We start from the raw sequence: 19,223 nt of genomic DNA on the forward strand, positions 1-19,223 counted from the left end.
AACGTCCAGTACGACAACGGATTTGATCGCAAACTTTAACCTTCCGTTCGTTCTTCGCACGTGCTTCGCCAAATAATGACGTTACGCAACGCGTTGATATTAATCAGCGGTACACGTCGCGGGTACGAGAGTGCTTTGCTAATTAAAAACTAGCTCAATATATGGTCATACGATAAAAAAAAATATTTGAAGTTACTGACAAAAGATAAATCAATTTTTTGTTAATAAAATTATTTTCTACTTAATTCTACTTACAAATAAACTACTTTGTTAAACATTTTTGTAATATTTTTAATAATATTGTAATTAATAATGTAATATTTTTGATAACAATAGTGATTTTTATTAATTATTAGAGCTCATAGAAAAGTTTTTCATTATATGATGCAAGTTTCTCGATCTACTTCATAAACTGCTGATCGATTTAAGGATTTTGTGTGGTCGATAGTTTTTACTCTTATTCTTGGAATATAAACCTTCATTAGGATTATTTTTTAAATCTCGCATAATTGGATTTCACGGTGCCATTTAGTGACTGCGTAGATAGCAAAGTATTCTGATGAATATTCAGAACAACGCGGCGAGATAATAATAGCAATTCCGAGTACTCTGGTTGAATCTCCGTGAGATAAATCCATCTCACACCTTTTTCACGAGGCGTGTTTGTCGGTGGAACAGGTCGAAGATAGAATACCGATCGCTAGTTTGTTACGGTTGACCAGCATATTTAAGAGATCGATACAATGAACGGCGGATGAGCGCGTGTATGCGTGTGTTTTTAAAGAAAAAAAAAATGAGAAAAGAAGGACGAAAGTGGGACAAAAGGGAAAAAATTTGGGACATCTCGCTCGGTCGATGTTATTATACGCAGAGTGATATGAGACGGTCAACCAGGGTAAGTCCAATAATTCTCCGGGAAACGTGTATCGAGGGTGAGACAAGGGACCCGACGGTATGTGTATAAATCAAGAGGAGGCCGGTTCGTAAAGGAAATGTCGGTGGCGAAGAAAAAGGAAAAAGAAGAAACGCGGTAGAGGGCAGAAGAGGGATCCGAGACTCTCGTGACAGTGTATGGACACGAGAGTGCGCGATCACGATCGTACATCACCGTCGGTATTTACGAGGCACCACCGTAAATCAATGATCGCACAAGCAACGCGCGATTCAACGAAATCCCTTCGTCCTTCCTGGCTTATACGCTCTCGTCTTTCTTCGCTTCCTGGATGCGAGAGAATTTGTTCCCCGTCCCTCTCCCCGTCACTCGTCCCAGCATCGTTTTATTCGACAAAATTCGATGACATTGAGGAATTTCGCGAAGAAGCTGTTATGCAACGTTAAAAAAAAAAAAAAAATCGACGTCTGTGTTCCGCACGATAACGTTTGGAGATTTCTCTACTAGCTTGGAAATTGTCTTCGCGCTTGTTGTGTAAATTTTTTATTTACGTCTTATTGTATGTCGTTACGTATTGTATTTCTGTGTATGAATAAAGAATTTGTGTGAAAGTTAGAGACAAAATTTACGATTATATTTTTTTTTCTCCACATTGAATTTATACGTACTACCTTCATTTATATGCGCAATGTTTATTTGGCTTCCGACCGGCAAAAGCTACTTAAGAAAACAGCAAATCGAGTTGTTCGCACGTTATCTCGACCTAAACGAGAAAGAAGGAAGCGTGATCGTGCGGTTTTCCAGACTCAAAAGCCGAATGGAGAGAAGAGACCTGAAGAAAAGAGAAAGATCGGACCGTGGTCGGAATCGTTTAAGACCGAGCATTGTTTGCTCGCAGGGCCTTTTAAACGTCTTTTAAAAGCGTGACTTCTGTCGGAAAGGATCGTTCTAACAAGGAGAGTTTGGGAACAGGCAGATCAGGTAGGATCTACGCCACGGTTAGTATTACGACTTGCGACACGAGGCGTTGCCTTTCGCGCTTCGCACGACTCTCGAGAGTCAGAAACGCACAAAGAAAAAAGGTTCGCCGCTTCTGGCAGCTAATCCTCCGAATCATATTACGTGATCGTTACGTCTGTGTCCACAAATCACTCCCCTCCCACTAAAAGAAAAATCGCTTATTGCAATCTTTATACGCAACACGAGACGCGGTATCTTGTTGAATTCAAGTATCGAATTTATCCTAAACGGATAATATTTTTTTTACGACTATGCGCGAATCGATGAGTTTCCGATGTTTCAGCAAAAACTTTCTGTTGCGTAAATCCCGTAATGTGTGAAAAAAAAAAGTTTGAGATTCTAATTCTGCCAAATTATTCATTGAAAAATTACGTTTTAAAATATAAGTTATTATTATTGTTACCGATATGTTGCGTCGCAATATATTGTAAAACTTTTTTTTGTAATTTGTCTTTTTCTCTCTCGTCTCTTTTCCGCGTCTATTGAAAATTCACACGGTTACAAATACGTGCGCGATATTGTGCGCGCAAAGCAAAGACGACAAAGTGTCGTATTATTTGAGAACAAATCTCGACGTTACATCAGTTTCCCTCGTTCACAAATAACGTTTAATGTCATGCACGTTTTTCCTGTTGTGCGCTTAGAGCAAACGTGTCTTTGCATTTTAAGAAGACGCGAAGAAACTGCGCGTTTACGCATCGAGGTGCATCGCGATAAAGGAAAAAAGTCACGAAGAAGAAATAGAAGAATGAAAAAAGCGACGAGAGAGAAGTTGAAAGCGAAAAAAAAAAATTTCACAAAGAAACTATAAAAGTACAATAAGGGATTAGAAAAGGAAGTCTTCTTCTTCTGCGTTTTCCATGCGACAGGAAGATACGGTCGTAATAAGACCTTAGCGAGCTCACCGAAAAGTTCCAAATGTTTTTTTATACTCTCGGATTACACAAAGAGTTGCGGAAGGGCTTCGAACGCCCTTGCGACCTTTTTAAGTGCTCCCCGAACAGCTGACTGATCTAAACTTAGATGACGGACGCGTTTCACCGTCGACTCTCTACCTCTCTCATTCTTTCGAAACGTTGCTGTGCGGTTATTTCGAGGAGCGCCGCGTGTGAAATAAAACAAATACAACACATCGCTTCCGCTCGGAGCGTCCCACGTTATGATCGATCGTTGTCGCGCGGCAAACGGTGCGCATCGAGAACTTTCGATGATTGAAACGAAACCGCGTCGATAATTTCGAGGTGAGTACAGTTCGTCACGCGGCAAAATACGAAAAAGCGTAGCTTACGTCAATCGTGCGTCACGAATAAACTGGAAATCGCGTGACTGCGATGACATCGATTCGAACAGAAACTCAGCGATGTCGAAAAAAGAGAGTATTAGCGGCAAAATAAATTGATCAAAAGATTATTTTTTTTTTTTTTTTTACGACTAAATTAGTTTAAAAACGCTGTTTTACTCCAGTTTCGTGTATAACTTGTACTTCGCGTAAAAGTCCAACGATAAGCTAACTAATTTGCGCGGAACGAGCAATTATATCGGTCTCGACGCTTGCGTTTCTCGCTAGGAATATGTACCGCGCCAGTTAATACGCTTAAACTGGACGTAGAGTTTAATTCCATTAGTGAAATTAAGGCTGCGCGAGCTACGCGAGCTTTAATTTCGGGTCGATGCTTCGAGCCACTCTGTTAAGCCGACGAATTAAAAGCGCCCGCTAATGCGAACCACTCGAGAATTAACTCGGTGCGTTTGAGCCATTTGGTGAGACGGAAGAAACCCCGGTGGCGTCGTCGCGAGGGCGTCGAGGAATTTCTCTCGTTTCCCAGAAATCGACACCACGGTTTCGACCGTGTGTTGCGCAAGTAGCGAACCAGTGGCTGTCAATTTTCGTACATCGAAATTAAAAATACACGTAAAGAGATGAAATTTTTGTTTATATTAAATTAATCTTTTGATTAAATATAAAAAAATTTGTATTATACTTTTGAGAATTAAAACATATTACAATTTAATTATAATTAAATTTTATATGTGAATATATAATTAATTTGAATATTAAATCTTGCGTGCAATCAACTAAGTATATTATTTATGTGTCAGTCGTTAGTGACGTAACCTAACCTTGTTTTCTTTCTGCTAAAAGTATCTAAAACTTTTTGAGAACAAAAGTTGAAAACCACTGGTCACAAATAACAGCGAGAAACCCTTTGAAACCTTACCTGATGTAGATGATGACCCCGTTGGTGAATATCCTCTTCCATCCACGTGGCACGGTGATCGCCGACTGCTGTTGCACCACCGCACTACCGTTCATTGTCAACACCACCGCGTTGTGCTGCGCACCGTTATTGTTACTACCGTTGACACGCGACGACGGCTGCTGACGCGCAGCCTGCTGCGCGCACGCACCACCACCGCCGGGATGATTGTTACTTGCCGTCAGACCGCCGTCGTGTTGTTGTCCCGTCTGTTGATGACTCTGACTCTCATCCGGACTGCTGAGACTGCTATAGGTCGTAGACGTGGTTGACGACTCGTCGGACCTCACAGAATCGCTACCGGTCGCACTGTCACCAACACCGACAACTGCCGTAGCAACCGATGTTGGCGCCGAGTTGGCGGCAACGGCCGTCTGCTGATTATTGAAACTGTCCTGCTGCCGGCCTTTGTTGTCCCCGCTAGTCGCGGCCTGTTGCTCACCGACGTTCTGTAGCACGATACCGCCGCCGATAGCGGTCGGTGTACCGTAAGCGACGCAACCGTCGTCGCCGAGAAGACCGACGTCACCGACGGGATTATTGTTTGACAGCGCGACGATTCGAGAACCCGCCGCGACGTTGTACTCGTTGCTCATCCGCGTAGAGTACGTTGCGTCGCCGTGCTGGAGCCGCGTCTGGTACGTTTTCACGCCGGAGATGATCGAATCACCACCGTTATCCGTCGTCGAATCCCCGTTCTCGGGCGTACGCTTAGTCTCGCGCGAAGTCACGACGCGTGTCAACATCGTTGTCGTCGTCACCGTTGTGCACGGCGCCGCCGATTGCCCCAAATTAGCCTGTTGGTACAGCATCGCGTAGTCCTCTTCGTCGTCCGTCTGGAAAGAAGGCGCCCGCTGCCTGGACTCGCTGCCATCCGTATTCACCGCCGTTGTTGTTGTCGTTGTCGTTGGCTTCAGACGGCAGCAGCCGGAGGTGCTGTTGGTGCTCCCTACGTTGATTTCGCCGCTGCCGTCGGAACAATATACGGCGGTTTTGGCGGGAAAGGTCGTCGTAGTCGTCTGCGCCGTCGCCACCTGCGATGCCTGCAGAATCCCGGCGTATTGCGTCGTCTGCTGTTGTTGCTGCTGCTGCTGCGGCTGCGACTGATAACCGACCGCGATAGCGGCAGCAGCGGTTGCGGCGACATTCTGGCCCACCGCCGTAGCGTACGCGAAGTTCTCCCCCGATACGTACACCAGAACGCTGTTTTGCTGAAGAGTTTGTTGCTGCTGCTGCTGCTGCGCCTGCTGCTGCACTTGTTGCGAATGCTGCTGCTGATGATGATGATGTTGCTGATGACCGTGACTCGGGGGAGCTGGAAGCGTGGATGATTGCTCAGGCTTGCCGGCCATGGTCCAGGTCCAGCAGCGCTGCGGATGACCCCGACGACACCCACGACAACATCACTGGTACGACGCGGCACGTAGTTCGCCTACGTGGGAACACCGGCGGCCAGTACTGCATCCTCCGCGAGAGCCGGGCGATAAATCTCATGCGCACGGCAATAAATTTCCTAATCCTCGAGTGATGGTCGCGTGCTCGTTCCACGTTCCGTTGCGTTTTTTCGCACGGCGCTCGTAGCACGACATAATATTTATAGCGCGAGGCTACGTGTGTCGTGATGTGCAAAACTCGATCGAATGAATAAATTCTCGAAAATCGATATATCGATCAACGGCGATCGAATTAGCCGTCCGCCACAATGTATAGTAATACTCCTCAAAACCGGCGCGTATTTGGCGCGCGTAGAACACGCTGCCGCTGCTCGCCGGTCAATGGCCGTCTAACCTCCTTGACGCGACGAGGATCACCGGGCATGGCGCGGAACGCGCCGTCGATGTGTTTCACTCGCACGAGAGCCGCTCCTTATTTCCCTTTTTGTGCACGCTCACTGCTTCTTTTTTTTCTTTTCGTTTTTTCTTTTTTTTCTTTTCGTATCCTTTCTCCGGATCTTCGGGAATAAAAACTCGTTAAGATGTGACGATGCGCGCGGTACGCTGCGTACGAATGCGATCGGAATTCGAGATGTCAAATCGCAATTTTTGGCGGCGCCAACTTCACACACCTGGTCTGTCGAAGCCGGCAGTTTGACGTTTATACGATGACGTTTTTCTTTTCTATCTCGACGTTGACTTTTCTCTTCTCAGAAGTCGATCGGTTGTGCGACGTGACGTTTCGTGACAACTGTTTTAGTCGCGCGGACAAACTTCGAGCGCGTCGCGGAATCGTTTTTACGCGGTGTTGTTGTCACACTCGCTCCAATCGACGCGGTGTAAGCGAGACGGCGTCGCGGAGCAAGGTCGCGTCGGTTGACTTGCCGCTACGACGATCGGTCGAAATTCTCATAGCCGGCGGGGGCTTCCCGAGACCGCGCGTAGGCGAAGCGGCACGGCCGCGCTTGTTTATCAGCGGCGAGAAATTATTAGTTATTTGCCCGAGCGAGAAAGAGAATGCGCGAAGGTCTCGCTCAGAGAGCGGCTCAAGGTGACACAATCTGTGCGCCACCCGCGACTCTGCCGCGAAATCGACGAGCGAAGATTCCCGATGCCCCGCGCGCACACACGCGCTTCCCGTCGCGCTCCGCGCGCGCGTAAACGGCGTGCAACTACGTCGCGGTTAAATCGGAGCGGGGGATTAAAATCCGAGCACCGGGGAGAGGGGACGCGACGAGCGCCACACGCTCTTGCCGGGAGGATAAGGGGGGAGGGAAGGGGGAGGGAAGGGAGAGAACACACACACTCTGTGCGCGGCTCGTTTGCTCGAAAAATATCTCACCTTACGCGAGAGTCAACAATACAAATTTGCGCGTTAATCGTGTCAATACATATACACGGTTCAACTCCGCGGCTTTATTCACGGTCAAACTCCGAGTCCGGCTCGCGATCGCGAGTTTTACCACTTTTGCAGGAACGCACTTCGAAGACGCGCGCACTCAATTATGTCATCACGCGGGGAGTGCTGTCGTGTCGACGAAGAAGAGAGAGAAACTAAAAGAGAACGTCACGCAACAACAAACGCGATCTCGCGAGACTCACGATACCGCAGCCGGGCGGCGAGCCATCTCCCTCGACACTGACTGTGTACGCGAGTTTAACCGCGGTGGACTTCGCTCGGCTCGACTCGTCCGAAGTCGGCGCTCGATCGGTAATATGGCGCGAACGCGCTTTCCGTACAAAAAACATTTACGCCGCTGGCGTAACGATTCGGATTAAATCGCGCACGAACGGACGAACGTCGTGTTATGACGCCGTGTCATCGTCACAACAGCAGCAGCAGGATCACGACCACCACCACCGTTTTTCTGCCACCACCACCACCATCTCACCAATACCTCTTCGTACCACCACTCTACTACTACTACTATACTACCATTATTATTATTATTACCACCACCACTGCTATCAAAAAAGCGCGTTCACAAACTCGGGTTAAGTTAACTATAACCCTCTTACCGAGCCGCGAACACCTGCGCGCTACTCCGTTTCTCACGGAACGTCCGCGCTCCTCGTGCGTCTATACGTCAATTATTGTATTTCGTGACACCGGCGGTCGCGGCGCGGCGCTTACTGACGTATTGCGTTTGTCGTTCCGCAATTAACGCGCGCGATCACTCTCTGTCGGCTGACACGGACACCGCGCACGGTATCGCCGATCAAAAATGCCGTGTCTGCCAGATGCTGCGCCAGTACGCTACGCTGTTTTCGCGTAACTGATATTGGAAAAATATGGCTCCCACCGCATACCCAGAAACCTCTGCGGCATCTCGACGGCTGGCTCTCGGGTTGCTCACTCGCACGTCACTAAGTACGTCGCTAAAAACATTGACCCTCGCGACGTAAGCATCGGCGACGGTGTCGCTATCCATCGGACGACGAACGCATCGACTTCGCGGTCGAGCTAATAGCTGATACATATATTTTTCTTTTGCGCATCAGTGTCTCATGTATCTTCTCTTATTTGTATGCGTCTCTTAATCAATTTAACATCAATATAATATTTGTCACTTTTTCTCATTAACTCTTTTGCGAGAAAAACAAATAATTCAATTTCCTTACGATTAATTAACAAAAAACATCAAGTTTGATCTTCAATCTTCTTTCGCAATTAGAGACGATTTAAAACAATTGATACAGCAGTTCAAGGATTTAACAAGTTAAGTAATACAGCAGTTTAAGGATTTAACAAGTTAAGTAATACAGCAGTTCAAGGATTTAACAAGTTAAGTAATTATCTACAATCAAACTCGCAGTTGTTTCGCGACAAGTTAGGGTTACGAGATAAGACGAAAAGTTATACATAAAAATTAAAAATATATTCCGATAAAAAAAGTGCGAAGGATCAAACACAGAGGTCAGATTTTTTTTTTTACAAAAGGTGTGAAGTCGATCATTTTACACATCGTACAGTTTTCAATTTATTTAAGAGGATCAAAACAAATATGTACTAATCAATCACCAATTCTTCCTATAATAAATAAGATATTACGAGGCATGTTGCTATTTTATTAAAATTCGCTAGTAATTGCGGACGAGTACACGATGATGTATACGTAAAATAATGTGAAAATGTGTATATTCAAAGTATATTAATTTAATATAGTACAGTGAAAACTATAAGAATGATCTACAGCATTCGTTCGTACGCGTTGATGGGGGGGTTACGATAAAAAATATGACAGAATAAACTTTCAGAAATAACTTCGTTAAAAAGATCACAAAATTTCCAAAAGACTTATCTGACAAAACTTAATTTGTTTTTACTAGAGGGATTTTTTTTCTAATAAAATCCTCGACAAATGTAAAGGGTTATATCCAACAATATGTATAGAATTGTACAGAGCTGCTTACAAATACACAAAATTGTTCATACATTCCAGGAACCTGATTCTCATCTTATTTGCACTGTTAGCAAACAAAAGCGTTCTATGTCTTTGTTATTATCGTCACACGCATATACAAAAGCGACTGGAAAAAATTACTATCTGTAAGGCTAGCACTCCCACCATCAAAAACCAACTTATTATGTACTACAAGTATTGTTTTAATCGTTATTTTATTGCACTATTACTGATTTTTTTTTTGCTCGCGCAAAAATGTCCGTTTACTGTATCGAAACATATGTACTAATAAATTGTTGTTTTCAACACATTATCCGTGTTAACCCTCATATTGGCCGTTTTCTAACTTTCTGTAATAATCTAATACAGATCGCACGTTGATTTTTGGATGTGCTAGCTCTTCACAGACAAAAAATTAAATACTATGAATATGGAATAATGTCTCGTTCTCAAGATTTTTTTTCCGAGATCACTAATACGATCGATAATTTTATATTATCGTTTTTCTTTTTATCAGATGTAGTTTATATACTATTTTCTTTCACATTGATCGACACACATCTCATCGGTATCATTACTTTTGAGTTCTAGAAAACTGTAAAAGATAACAAATTCTCAGACCCTTAGGATTGGGTGTAATCGAGTGCGTTGCTACTAATATCTGAATAGAATCAGAAAAGAGTACTGTTTGTGTGTGTGTGTGGTACGCGCGCGCGCGCACGTCCATGTGTAGATACTCAATTGAAAACTAAAATATAACCACAAAAAAGCCAATTTTTTAAATTCTATTTTAGCTATGTTATAATCCAACTGAGTTGTTGGAGCAATATTAATTAACGGTCATAGACAGAAGGAGTAATTGCTAAGTAAATTTAAATTTCCTTTATCACTTTTAATGATAAGTACGTAATTCCAACGATACTCCACACAAAATAATAAATTAATTTAATCGAGATAGTTTTATATCAGAAAATTTATAAATATACTGTTTCTTCAATGCATTTCAACTAATCGAAGAATTATTTCTCTCATAAATTGATAGATAGTAATTCATTTTTTTACTTCAGCCGCAAATCGCATATTTATGTCAAGATTGTCGAAAAATCAATATCTGTATAGTACTCACAATTCTGCATAAATCTGAAAATAAAAATGTTCTTTTGCTTGTTGAGCAAAATTGCCTAACGCATTCGTTATTTCTTTCTTTCGTATGATCCGGAGACGAGCAAATGGAACAAAGTGTTCGAAATGAAAGAAATGGCTATGTTTATTACAGGGTTAGAGTAATCAAATTAATGCGTGGCACATTGGACTCTAGATGGGCCTCCTTCGTCCTCCTCGTACGCTTGTCTCGTATCTTTACGCCTTTGCTCTTGTTCAGGATCCAGATCCGTAAGTATACATTCCTCGGCACCGTCGGGAATGATGATTTCGCCTCTCGGTGGTAGACATTGTTCTAATGCCGGAATAACTGACGGATCTATGTTCTTCGGAAAATTGACTACAAATTGTATTATGAGTCTGCCACGTGTGAATGGATCTTTATAATACGGCATGCCTTCGTTTAGAATGCATTTCAAGTCGCCGTGCTTTGTCACAGTGCCAGGAAGCGAAGTTATCACTAGAGCTCTACCGTCTAAAGTGTAGATAACTTTCTGGAATCCACATAATGCTTCAACTAGTTCTAGTGTCATACGCATGATTAGATCATTCCTTGATCGTCTGAAAATTAATTTAATCGCAACATATTAGCACACAAGTTCAATAATAAGTTCTATAATGATAAGCGATCATAGTATCCAGATGTATACTAACTTAAACACTTCATGTTCTTTTTCTTCAAGAAGAATAACTATGTCTCCAGGCTCAAGATCCGGTTCTTGATCACCCTCACCACTGAAAACAATCCTTTGGCCATCTACCATACCCGGGTCAACATGAACTTCGAGAATTTTTCTATCTCTAATGGTTTTTCTTCCATTGCAATGCTTGCAACGATCGCGCGGATTGATACGTTCTCCCTGACCCTTGCAGTCTGAACACATGGTTTGCAAATGTTGCAACATTCCTGGACCCAATTGCTGGATTTGTACTTGCAAACCGGTACCATGACATGACGCACATTGTTCAACAGAACCTTTCTTTCCACCAACACCTAATCAAAATAACAATAGACATTAACTCATCTTTAAATCGTGATAAAGTTTCTTACAATGTCTGTGCACGATAGTTACCTTCACACTTCTCACAGATAACGTTCTTCTGCAAAGCAAGCTTACGTACAGTACCCTTATAAAGTTCTTCCAAAGATACTGACAACTGATGCATGACATCTTGACCTTTGCGTTCTCTTCTTCCCCTACCTCGTCCACCAAATCCACCACCAAAGAACATATCAAAGATGTCCATAGGAGAAGAGAAACCACTTCCACCCATTCCACCTTCTTTCAAAGCTTGTTCGCCACCTTGATCATAGATACGCTTCTTCTCAGGATTTGACAACACCTCATAGGCTTGAGAGATTTGTTTGAACTATATCATTTAAACAATTCGTAAATATTAAAATTTTATTGTATTGCATAAAATGTAATTAGTAAATGTTTGAAATTTGAGATTTTGATACAAACCCGCTCGCCCTCATTCGGATTTTTATCAGGATGATATTTTAACGCTAGCTTCCTATAGGCCTTCTTCAAGTCTTCCTGCGTACATCCGGGCTTAACACCCAACACATCGTAAAAGGTTGTCTCCTTCACCATTTTGCAGTTATTAGTCTAAATTATGTTAAAACTGCTCCTCTCTGTTAATAAAAATAAAAAATAATACAAATATATATATTATATGAAACTAATGACACATAATGAAGACACATTTGCTTTGTAACTAAAATATGTAATAGAACAAACACCAATTTTATTTATTTCATAGAAATGTATGATACACACATAATGACTTGCTAGCTGAAATGTTGGCATAGATAATTTATTGATAAAATATTAATTATCAAAGAATTAGTCATATTTATAACAAGATAGATATTAATAAGATATTAATTTAATCGCAACCGCATGTTCAAAAACTGTAAATAGAAACGAGGTTCAAGTCGTTTGACACTACGACTTGTAACACTAGTAAAAGAACAGCGCTACAAATATATAGCTATATAGATTCATTAAACATAATTTGTGGAAATTTAACTAAGATGTTTTCTTTTCTCAAGTAAAGCTATACATTTTTTCAGCCACTAAAAATAAAAAAGAGAGAAATCTTTTTCAGTACATCTATAACAAAATTGGCATATACTTGTTTCCTTCAATATTTATCAAAACTACTTTGACTTTTGCAACGTCATAGGTGACGAAATTGTTCTGCGCAATTTGCAAAGAATACTACGCGCCAAAGCTGAATTCGCGAAGCTTCGCAAATGCGATGAATATAATATATCCAATGCGGACCTGTGAGTTTCAAAATGGCGGCTACGATAGGTCTGAGATTATAACGTTTAAATAGATTAGCAAATGAGAATATTTAATGGAGATTTTGCAGCGTGGCGCGCTTCAACGACCGTTTCTCTTAACAAAGACACGCTTTCTATATCCTTCTGCTGCTGTATAAATATTCAGATCTCTCCGATTAACAAAATCGCTTACAATAAATGTGCGATGCTTTGCCAAATTGTTCGGTAAAATTCTGAACGGAGACGAGCCGTCGAAAATTGTTATTTCTCACACCGTCGAATTCAAAAATTTTTACGTAAAATTTAGATTAAAATTTAAAATCACGAGGATAACGCGTGTCGCCGCGCGGTAATGGCAAACGAGTTTATCTTTGTCGCGACGCCGCGTCATTGATAGGCAAGAAAGCGAACCAGACAGCTAAGTCAGGTTGCTGGGTTCCACCATCTTTTTCCTCCGAGCATGCTGTAACGCGAGTATTCGTCTAGCTAGGTTTTACCGTCTCTCCCCGTTTCGTAACGTCCAATGTTCACGCACTTACAAATATATATTATCGCCAACCTTCGGTTGTCCTCTCGGTAGACGATGATTTCGCAGAGACCGCTAAAAGCCAGTCGATGTGCAGAGGAAATAAAATACGACGAGATTGCACTCGAGGACTAAGTACACGAAGTGACGGTGGACAAAGTTCTAGATGAGTCTACGCCTTGTGCCAACGCCAGAGTCGGGATGGCGACATCGGCGAAATATCGTACTGCTGATCGATCGTATGATTCTGGCTCGCCTGTCCGTTCCGCGGGTGGATACACACCGTCTGTCGAAGCGAGAAAATCCGCACGACGAAACTTACCTCTGCAAACCTCTGAACGAAAGTCCGCTGTAAGATGACCGCGCACGTTTTCGTCCGACGTTTGCTTGCCTGCCTCCCTTGTATCCGCACGATTACGTTTCACGAAGTGAACTGCGATGAGTGCTTACGTCTTTCACTAATGTTAGAGCGCACTGTGTGTCCGTTCTCGAAACTTCCAAGCGATCAGCATTAACCGACCGAACCAATCGCGTAGCTGCGTGCGTTTTTGAGACTTTACAGCGCAACTCACAGGCGCGCGTCACCTGCGCCGTTGGTAATGCAATTTTCAAGATCGACTTTTGCATTTTTATTTTTGTACAAAAAACATGCGTGTTGTTATATATGCATTTGCAATTCGTTTTTTTGTTTTTAAGAACATACGTGTAGAATTTGTTCACAATTTGAATTCCGAAATCTGAAATAAAGATACATGTGTAAATTAGAAGCCAGTCACGTGCAGTATGTGGAAAAAAAATCGTCGAATTTGTTTGAATATATTTGTATATAAGAGAATTACGTATTATATATTTTTTTTATTGTATTTAAAATTATATTTTTACTCATTCTTTAGCATTATAGATGGCGGAACGTGTTTCCGTCGGGCGAGACGTTTGTTCTCGACATGTGCCCTTAAACCAGTAACGTAGCATTCAGTGAATAATATTGATTGTTGTGACTGGGAGGATTCGTGCAATAAGAAGGCTAGAATGATTCACGGATAAGTAATAAACGCATTACACTTAATATTTAGTACGCAATTACGTAATTGCACACGTACATATTTTACTATAATAAGTAAAACCTTGAAAGAAAATTTATTATTTGGGCGATTACTGGCATCACTTTCTCCTTGTCTCAATACGTCATTGTGATGTTGATCTTAGTGCGCATGACCAAGAGAACATGGTGCTCACTTGACAAGGCTGATTTCCGCACGTGTCTTTTTCACCGTATGTACGCCTAGAAAGACGAGATGGTAAGCACTTTGTATCGAGAAATTTTGCGGTAATCTTCGAAGAAAACGTTACGTGTTAAATTAAACTCTTTTCAATGACGTCCACTGAAGTACGTGTTGTATATATTATAGTCGAAGATTAGTTTTAAGATATCAAACTCGGTTTTTTAAATACCGCGAAATCCATAACGTTACTTAGGTTAGGTAATACAAAAATATAAATGTGTTTAAGAAAAAGTGCGCCAAGAGAATTTTTACACCTAAAACTTTACATCTAAAACTTTAAATGCCAATGCCAAACTATTTAATATCTTGTGTGCGTAGAATAATTATAATAAATATTACAATAAATATGTGTTTTGATTACAGGCTGAAGGTACAGCAACTATCCGAACACGGAAGTTCATGACCAATCGGCTTCTATGCCGAAAACAAATGGTGAGTACATGCATATCATCCCTAATTTTTGTCTTTATGTTATTTAAATAATAATTTATCAAACATGCTGTTTTTTGTTTTGCAGGTCGTAGATGTAATCCATCCTGGACAACCGTCAGTTCGGAAAACTGAAATACGAGAAAAGTTAGCCAAAATGTATAAAGTAACTCCAGATGTTGTCTTTGTGTTTGGCTTTCGAACCAACTTTGGTGGCGGCAAATCATCTGGATTTTGTCTTATTTACGACACTTTGGATTTTGCCAAAAAATTCGAACCCAAATACAGGTTAGCAAGGCATGGTCTCTTTGAGAAACAAAAACAGACTAGAAAACAGCGTAAAGAACGTAAGAATAGGATGAAGAAAGTTAGAGGCACTAAGAAGAGTAAAGTAGGAGCAGCATCTAAAAAGGTAGGTTATATTAGTATAAAATTTGTGGTAATAAATATATATACAGTAATTGTCTATTACTTGAATGTTAATGCTATATTTCTATACACAAAATCATTTATTTTATCTTATTGTGGAATGCTTCTCAAAAAACATTTTATGCATGTTAAAAAATATTTTTTAATTGGTGGAGGCTGTGACTTCAACATTAAATCAAAATTTATGATTGGCTTTATAAATACAATATTTTATTTTATATAAATGTTCTTTATTTGTTTTCATTCAAGTAATTTTATGTTAATGTACCATGTCTTTTAGCAAAATTGTAAGACAGTTTTATATATAAGATTTTTTATACAATAGATTTATAAAATTCTCAGAAAAAAATATCATATAGTGTAATCTGTTTATTATGCATGTGCTCCGGTGTATAGGCTTTGTATTCACATTCTAGGGAAGGAAGTAAACAAATAATCATCATCATTTATTGTACTTCTGGAGGAGCAATATCTTGTTGCTTAATCAGGGTCAGCATGCAAATGTTTCAGTTTTAAAGTAATTTCGTTTTTTGTTTGACACAAGCTGATAGTTTTGTTTAATGCTTTATAATAAACCATATTCTTATCATTCTCTTTGATGTTTGGCAGTACATAGAAACAAAAGTAGTTTAGCTTAATCTAAATTACATGAGATAAATATTTATTTGAGTTTTCGTTTTTCTGACGTTATATCTCAATATAACTGTAAAGAGCATTTAAGAACTTTACAAGTGTAGGAAGGTATTAATATGCAAAGTATGCTTATTTCTTTTATTCCCACTTCATTTGCTTGCTGTAAAAATTGCTAGAAAATTATATTAATAGAATTATTATATTAATAAATTATATTAATTGTATTAAAAGCATGTTTTTTTTTTGTGCATATGTGCTATTATATATATGAAGATATGTGTGAGTGTGTGTATATAAGTAATAGTATCATAAAACTCTGTTGTGTGTGCACATGTTATAAAAGTGTGACTTAAGATTATATATATTTTTGTAATTTTTACTCAAAATATTTTTTGTTTGAATTACAGTAAACCTACAAGTCATCAGGAATACCAACTTGGACGTAAAAGTTATTATATTTTACTGGGGTGTAGAGAGCTGTATAATTATAATAAATTTTACGAAATAAACGTGTATTCTTCTTAAACAAAAAATTTGTCGCATTTCACCTGGCATTAAAAATATTGTTTAAAAAACGTTAAAGTAATATAGTTCTGGCATTAGTACTTCACAAAAATAATATACTTTATTTTGACATACTTCAGATAACTTGAATTAGATCATTCATTATTTGTCGTATATCAAATTACACGCGAAACATCGATCTTTGAACACATAATTTAAATATTTAATTCATTCTCACGCTTTCGGTAAAATTCATTTATTCATGTTTCTTTTACATATTGTTTACTAACATTTTTATCTTGCTCACTATATTATCATCTACAATTTATTTTGAGTTTTATAGTTGAATTTTATCTCGTATGCTTAAATTTTTATTTTTTTGTGCAATATATAATCTTTATATTATTAAAATATGACCTCAGCAGATGCTGGACGTGGTTTTTGCGTTGTACGTCTAGTGACAATTTCATTATCTTCTATTCGTTTATTGTAAATAGGTAAAATTGATTCGGTAGACGTTGTAGGTGGCTCGGTTGTTAGGATTTCTTCAGTAGATGTTACAACTGATTCAATATCAGTTGTAGCAGATTCAGTAGATGATTCAGAAGAGGTAGACTCAGAAGTCACAGTAAACTCAGTAATAGTAGATTCGGTGGAATTTACATCCGATACAGTGGATGTTAACATTGAACTGGTAGATGATTCATTATTCGTTACAACTGATTCACCAGAAGTAAAAATTCTCTCAGTTGCAGCCACAATTGAGTCTGTGAAAGTTGTAATTAAACGAGTAGTAAATGAAATTGGTTCGGCAGATGTCACCGTAGGTTCCTCAGAAGTTGTCAGATGTGATTCTGTGGAAGTCACAACTGCTTCAGTTTCATCAACAGTTTGGGACGTTTGTCGCAATGTAGTCGATTCGATCTTTGGCGTGGTTATTGCAGGAGGTATAGAATCTGGAATCCCTTGTACATTAGGTATCCAATTAGGTGTCCAATTGATTCCCAATATAGGAGTTGAAGGCAGATTTGGTATTAGAGGCCTCATGTCTCCTCCATTCAGCCATTCATCCGAATCACTATCTAGACTGTAGTCATACCCTGTAACTTTCCGGATGATGTACCAGTTACCAATCCGGACTCCCCAATCTTGTTTTGGGTCGAGGGATAGACTAGCTATGGGGCCATGGAAAGAATTGACAAAGATGAAAGTAAAAACATGAAAGTGAAAGAGTTTAAAGCTCGATGTGTGCTACGATTAGTTCAGTCAAAAAAAAAAGATCGTTTGATATATTTTACAAACGTGCTCTCTATATTAATTAAAAGTGAATTTGTACGGAAATACTTGTTTGTTTTGACGTAAGTCGCGCAGCAGGTTTAGACATATATTTTTTTCCGATCTATTTTTGTCATAATCCTACATAGTTACAACGAATCGAGAAGCCTTATATTCTATATTTTATGCATTATTTTTATGCATCATTGCATCTGACATTTTTATACAAAGTGGTAGAAATAATGTTCTTGTGTATTTGAATAAAATCAGTCAAATAGTTTTTTATGATGCTCTTGAACAGTAGCATACTCTCCATAACACCTTAATTGCTTTATTTTACTGTTCCGTGTTTGCAAAGAACAAAAGAAACGGTGAATCAATTGTTATGAAATGTTCTTTCGCAGAATAGCATTAAATAATGCTCTATTCTAGTGTGCAACATTCACGAATGTAAACGTTCACGATGACACGACATGACACGTTATGTAAATGGTCGAAATTGCGATACTTCTTCAATTATACTTCGTAGCGAAGCATAAACACGATTTATCCTTTAGTGATAGTATGAGTTACAATTTTACGTCACAATAAAGGATTAAAGGGGAACGTACTAGATATCTAACATAGAATTCTTTTATATCGTTAGGTATTGCTTACACAAGTCCAAGAATAAACCTGGATAACCAGATATTCGGCTTCCGATAGTCTTGTCTATGTTTAGAATGTCCTGGGCCGTGAAAGTCGGAGTTGGATCATCGTTGCCGAACCATTCGTGCAATTTTCCTACGACTCTATTCTTGATTATCCTGAACCAATCCCGTATTGTGTCTCCGACAGCAGATCGATACTCTCGGTGCAGACTTGCACCATCTACGACAAGTGGTTGTATAAAGTTATAAGACTAGTCTTACAACTGATATATTTTAACGTTTCATTAGACTATCTTCACCAGATTATTTAATTAATTATATCTAAGTGACGTGATTCCGGAATCTGAACATTTCATACTAATTACAAAGAAAAAATCTCGATAATTTGTTGTTTACTAGTTTTTTAGTTGCAAATATATCAATTTTCTCACAAAAAGATATTTAAAACTTAGTTTAATAATATATAAACTTGAATGTCATCAATTGGACAAAATAACTCTTTAAAATCGTATCATTGTATCTTTTTGGTAAAGAGTTTAGGGCAAAAATAGTTTAATTTGTCACCTTCAAGGATCTCGCACGCGTCTCTTCACCTTTAATATCAATTCATCTGTATCACAAGATACTCGATTTAACACATAAACAACAGTATTTGCACTGTATATCACCTCTGTCAAAAATTGGTGTCGACGTGACGAGTTGGCAGGTGAGGAGCAATAGTAACACACCGAATAGTCGCATATTGCGAAGTGGACAAACAACATTACTCTGTGTACGGATGTGGGAGAGCGTGCGGCTTTATATATCCTTCGCCGGAAGTTCATGGCATGACGATCTCGTTAGTGTCACAATTTTATCGAGAATCAAGTTGGATCCGCTTGCAGTAATATCGTTAAAGAGCATCGGCCTTGATTGTTCTAATCCCGTTCTCTCAATGGATTGTTCTCCTCCCTCATTTCGCACGACATGTAACTTATATCAGGGAATCTCCAAAGTCAAATACAAAAAATATACAACGTATACGTCAAAG

General features: G+C 39.9%; 4 protein-coding genes across 12 annotated transcripts in view; 1 reads left to right on the plus strand and 3 right to left on the minus strand.

Annotated features, from left to right (window-relative positions):
• The window catches only part of LOC109858095 (protein split ends), a 211,619-nt gene extending 205,537 nt beyond the window's left edge, over positions 1-6,082 (minus strand). For all 4 annotated transcript variants that reach the window (XM_020435002.1, XM_020435001.1, XM_020435003.1 and 1 more), the window contains exon 1: positions 4,132-6,082. In XM_020435002.1, the coding sequence (XP_020290591.1) occupies positions 4,132-5,522 (1,391 nt within the window). In that variant the 5' untranslated portion in view covers positions 5,523-6,082. The remainder of the gene's footprint in view (positions 1-4,131) is intronic.
• Positions 6,083-9,236: 3,154 nt separating this feature from the next.
• LOC109858089 (dnaJ homolog subfamily A member 1) lies at positions 9,237-13,470 on the minus strand. 2 transcript variants are annotated; one of them, XM_020434990.1, is made up of 5 exons: positions 13,313-13,470; positions 11,635-11,807; positions 11,242-11,539; positions 10,823-11,162; positions 9,237-10,729 (listed from the first exon to the last, which is right to left on the minus strand). In XM_020434990.1, exons 2-5 carry the CDS (start codon positions 11,764-11,766, stop codon positions 10,300-10,302), a joined length of 1,200 nt encoding a protein of 399 aa, XP_020290579.1. In that variant the 5' UTR covers positions 11,767-11,807; positions 13,313-13,470; the 3' UTR covers positions 9,237-10,299. The 2 variants fall into 2 exon arrangements, with proteins under 2 accessions (XP_020290579.1, XP_020290580.1); XM_020434991.1 differs by lacking the exon at positions 13,313-13,470 and adding an exon at positions 13,004-13,284.
• Positions 13,471-14,186: 716 nt separating this feature from the next.
• On the plus strand, positions 14,187-16,277 carry LOC109858090 (40S ribosomal protein S24). Of its 3 annotated transcripts, none has more exons than XR_002250576.1 (5): positions 14,187-14,288; positions 14,637-14,705; positions 14,791-15,114; positions 15,548-15,620; positions 16,172-16,277. XR_002250576.1 is itself a non-coding variant. In XM_020434992.1 (4 exons), exons 1-4 carry the CDS (start codon positions 14,363-14,365, stop codon positions 16,172-16,174), a joined length of 411 nt encoding a protein of 136 aa, XP_020290581.1. In that variant the 5' UTR covers positions 14,348-14,362; the 3' UTR covers positions 16,175-16,277. The 3 variants fall into 3 exon arrangements, 1 of the variants encoding a protein (XP_020290581.1); XR_002250575.1 differs by lacking the exon at positions 14,187-14,288 and adding an exon at positions 14,348-14,377; XM_020434992.1 differs by lacking the exons at positions 14,187-14,288; positions 15,548-15,620 and adding an exon at positions 14,348-14,377.
• A 206-nt stretch (positions 16,278-16,483) lies between these two features.
• On the minus strand, positions 16,484-19,200 carry LOC109858092 (flocculation protein FLO11-like). 3 transcript variants are annotated; one of them, XM_020434993.1, is made up of 3 exons: positions 18,862-19,200; positions 18,201-18,413; positions 16,484-17,443 (listed from the first exon to the last, which is right to left on the minus strand). In XM_020434993.1, exons 1-3 carry the CDS (start codon positions 18,932-18,934, stop codon positions 16,674-16,676), a joined length of 1,056 nt encoding a protein of 351 aa, XP_020290582.1. In that variant the 5' UTR covers positions 18,935-19,200; the 3' UTR covers positions 16,484-16,673. The 3 variants fall into 3 exon arrangements, with proteins under 3 accessions (XP_020290582.1, XP_020290584.1, XP_020290583.1); XM_020434995.1 differs by having other exon boundaries at positions 16,485-17,368; positions 18,862-19,197; XM_020434994.1 differs by having other exon boundaries at positions 16,485-17,374; positions 18,862-19,193.
• Positions 19,201-19,223: the final 23 nt, after the last annotated feature.

The sequence above is a fragment of the Pseudomyrmex gracilis genome, unplaced genomic scaffold (assembly GCF_002006095.1).
Source record: "Pseudomyrmex gracilis isolate BER0280 unplaced genomic scaffold, ASM200609v1 scaffold_187, whole genome shotgun sequence".
Lineage (NCBI taxonomy): Eukaryota > Metazoa > Arthropoda > Insecta > Hymenoptera > Formicidae > Pseudomyrmex > Pseudomyrmex gracilis.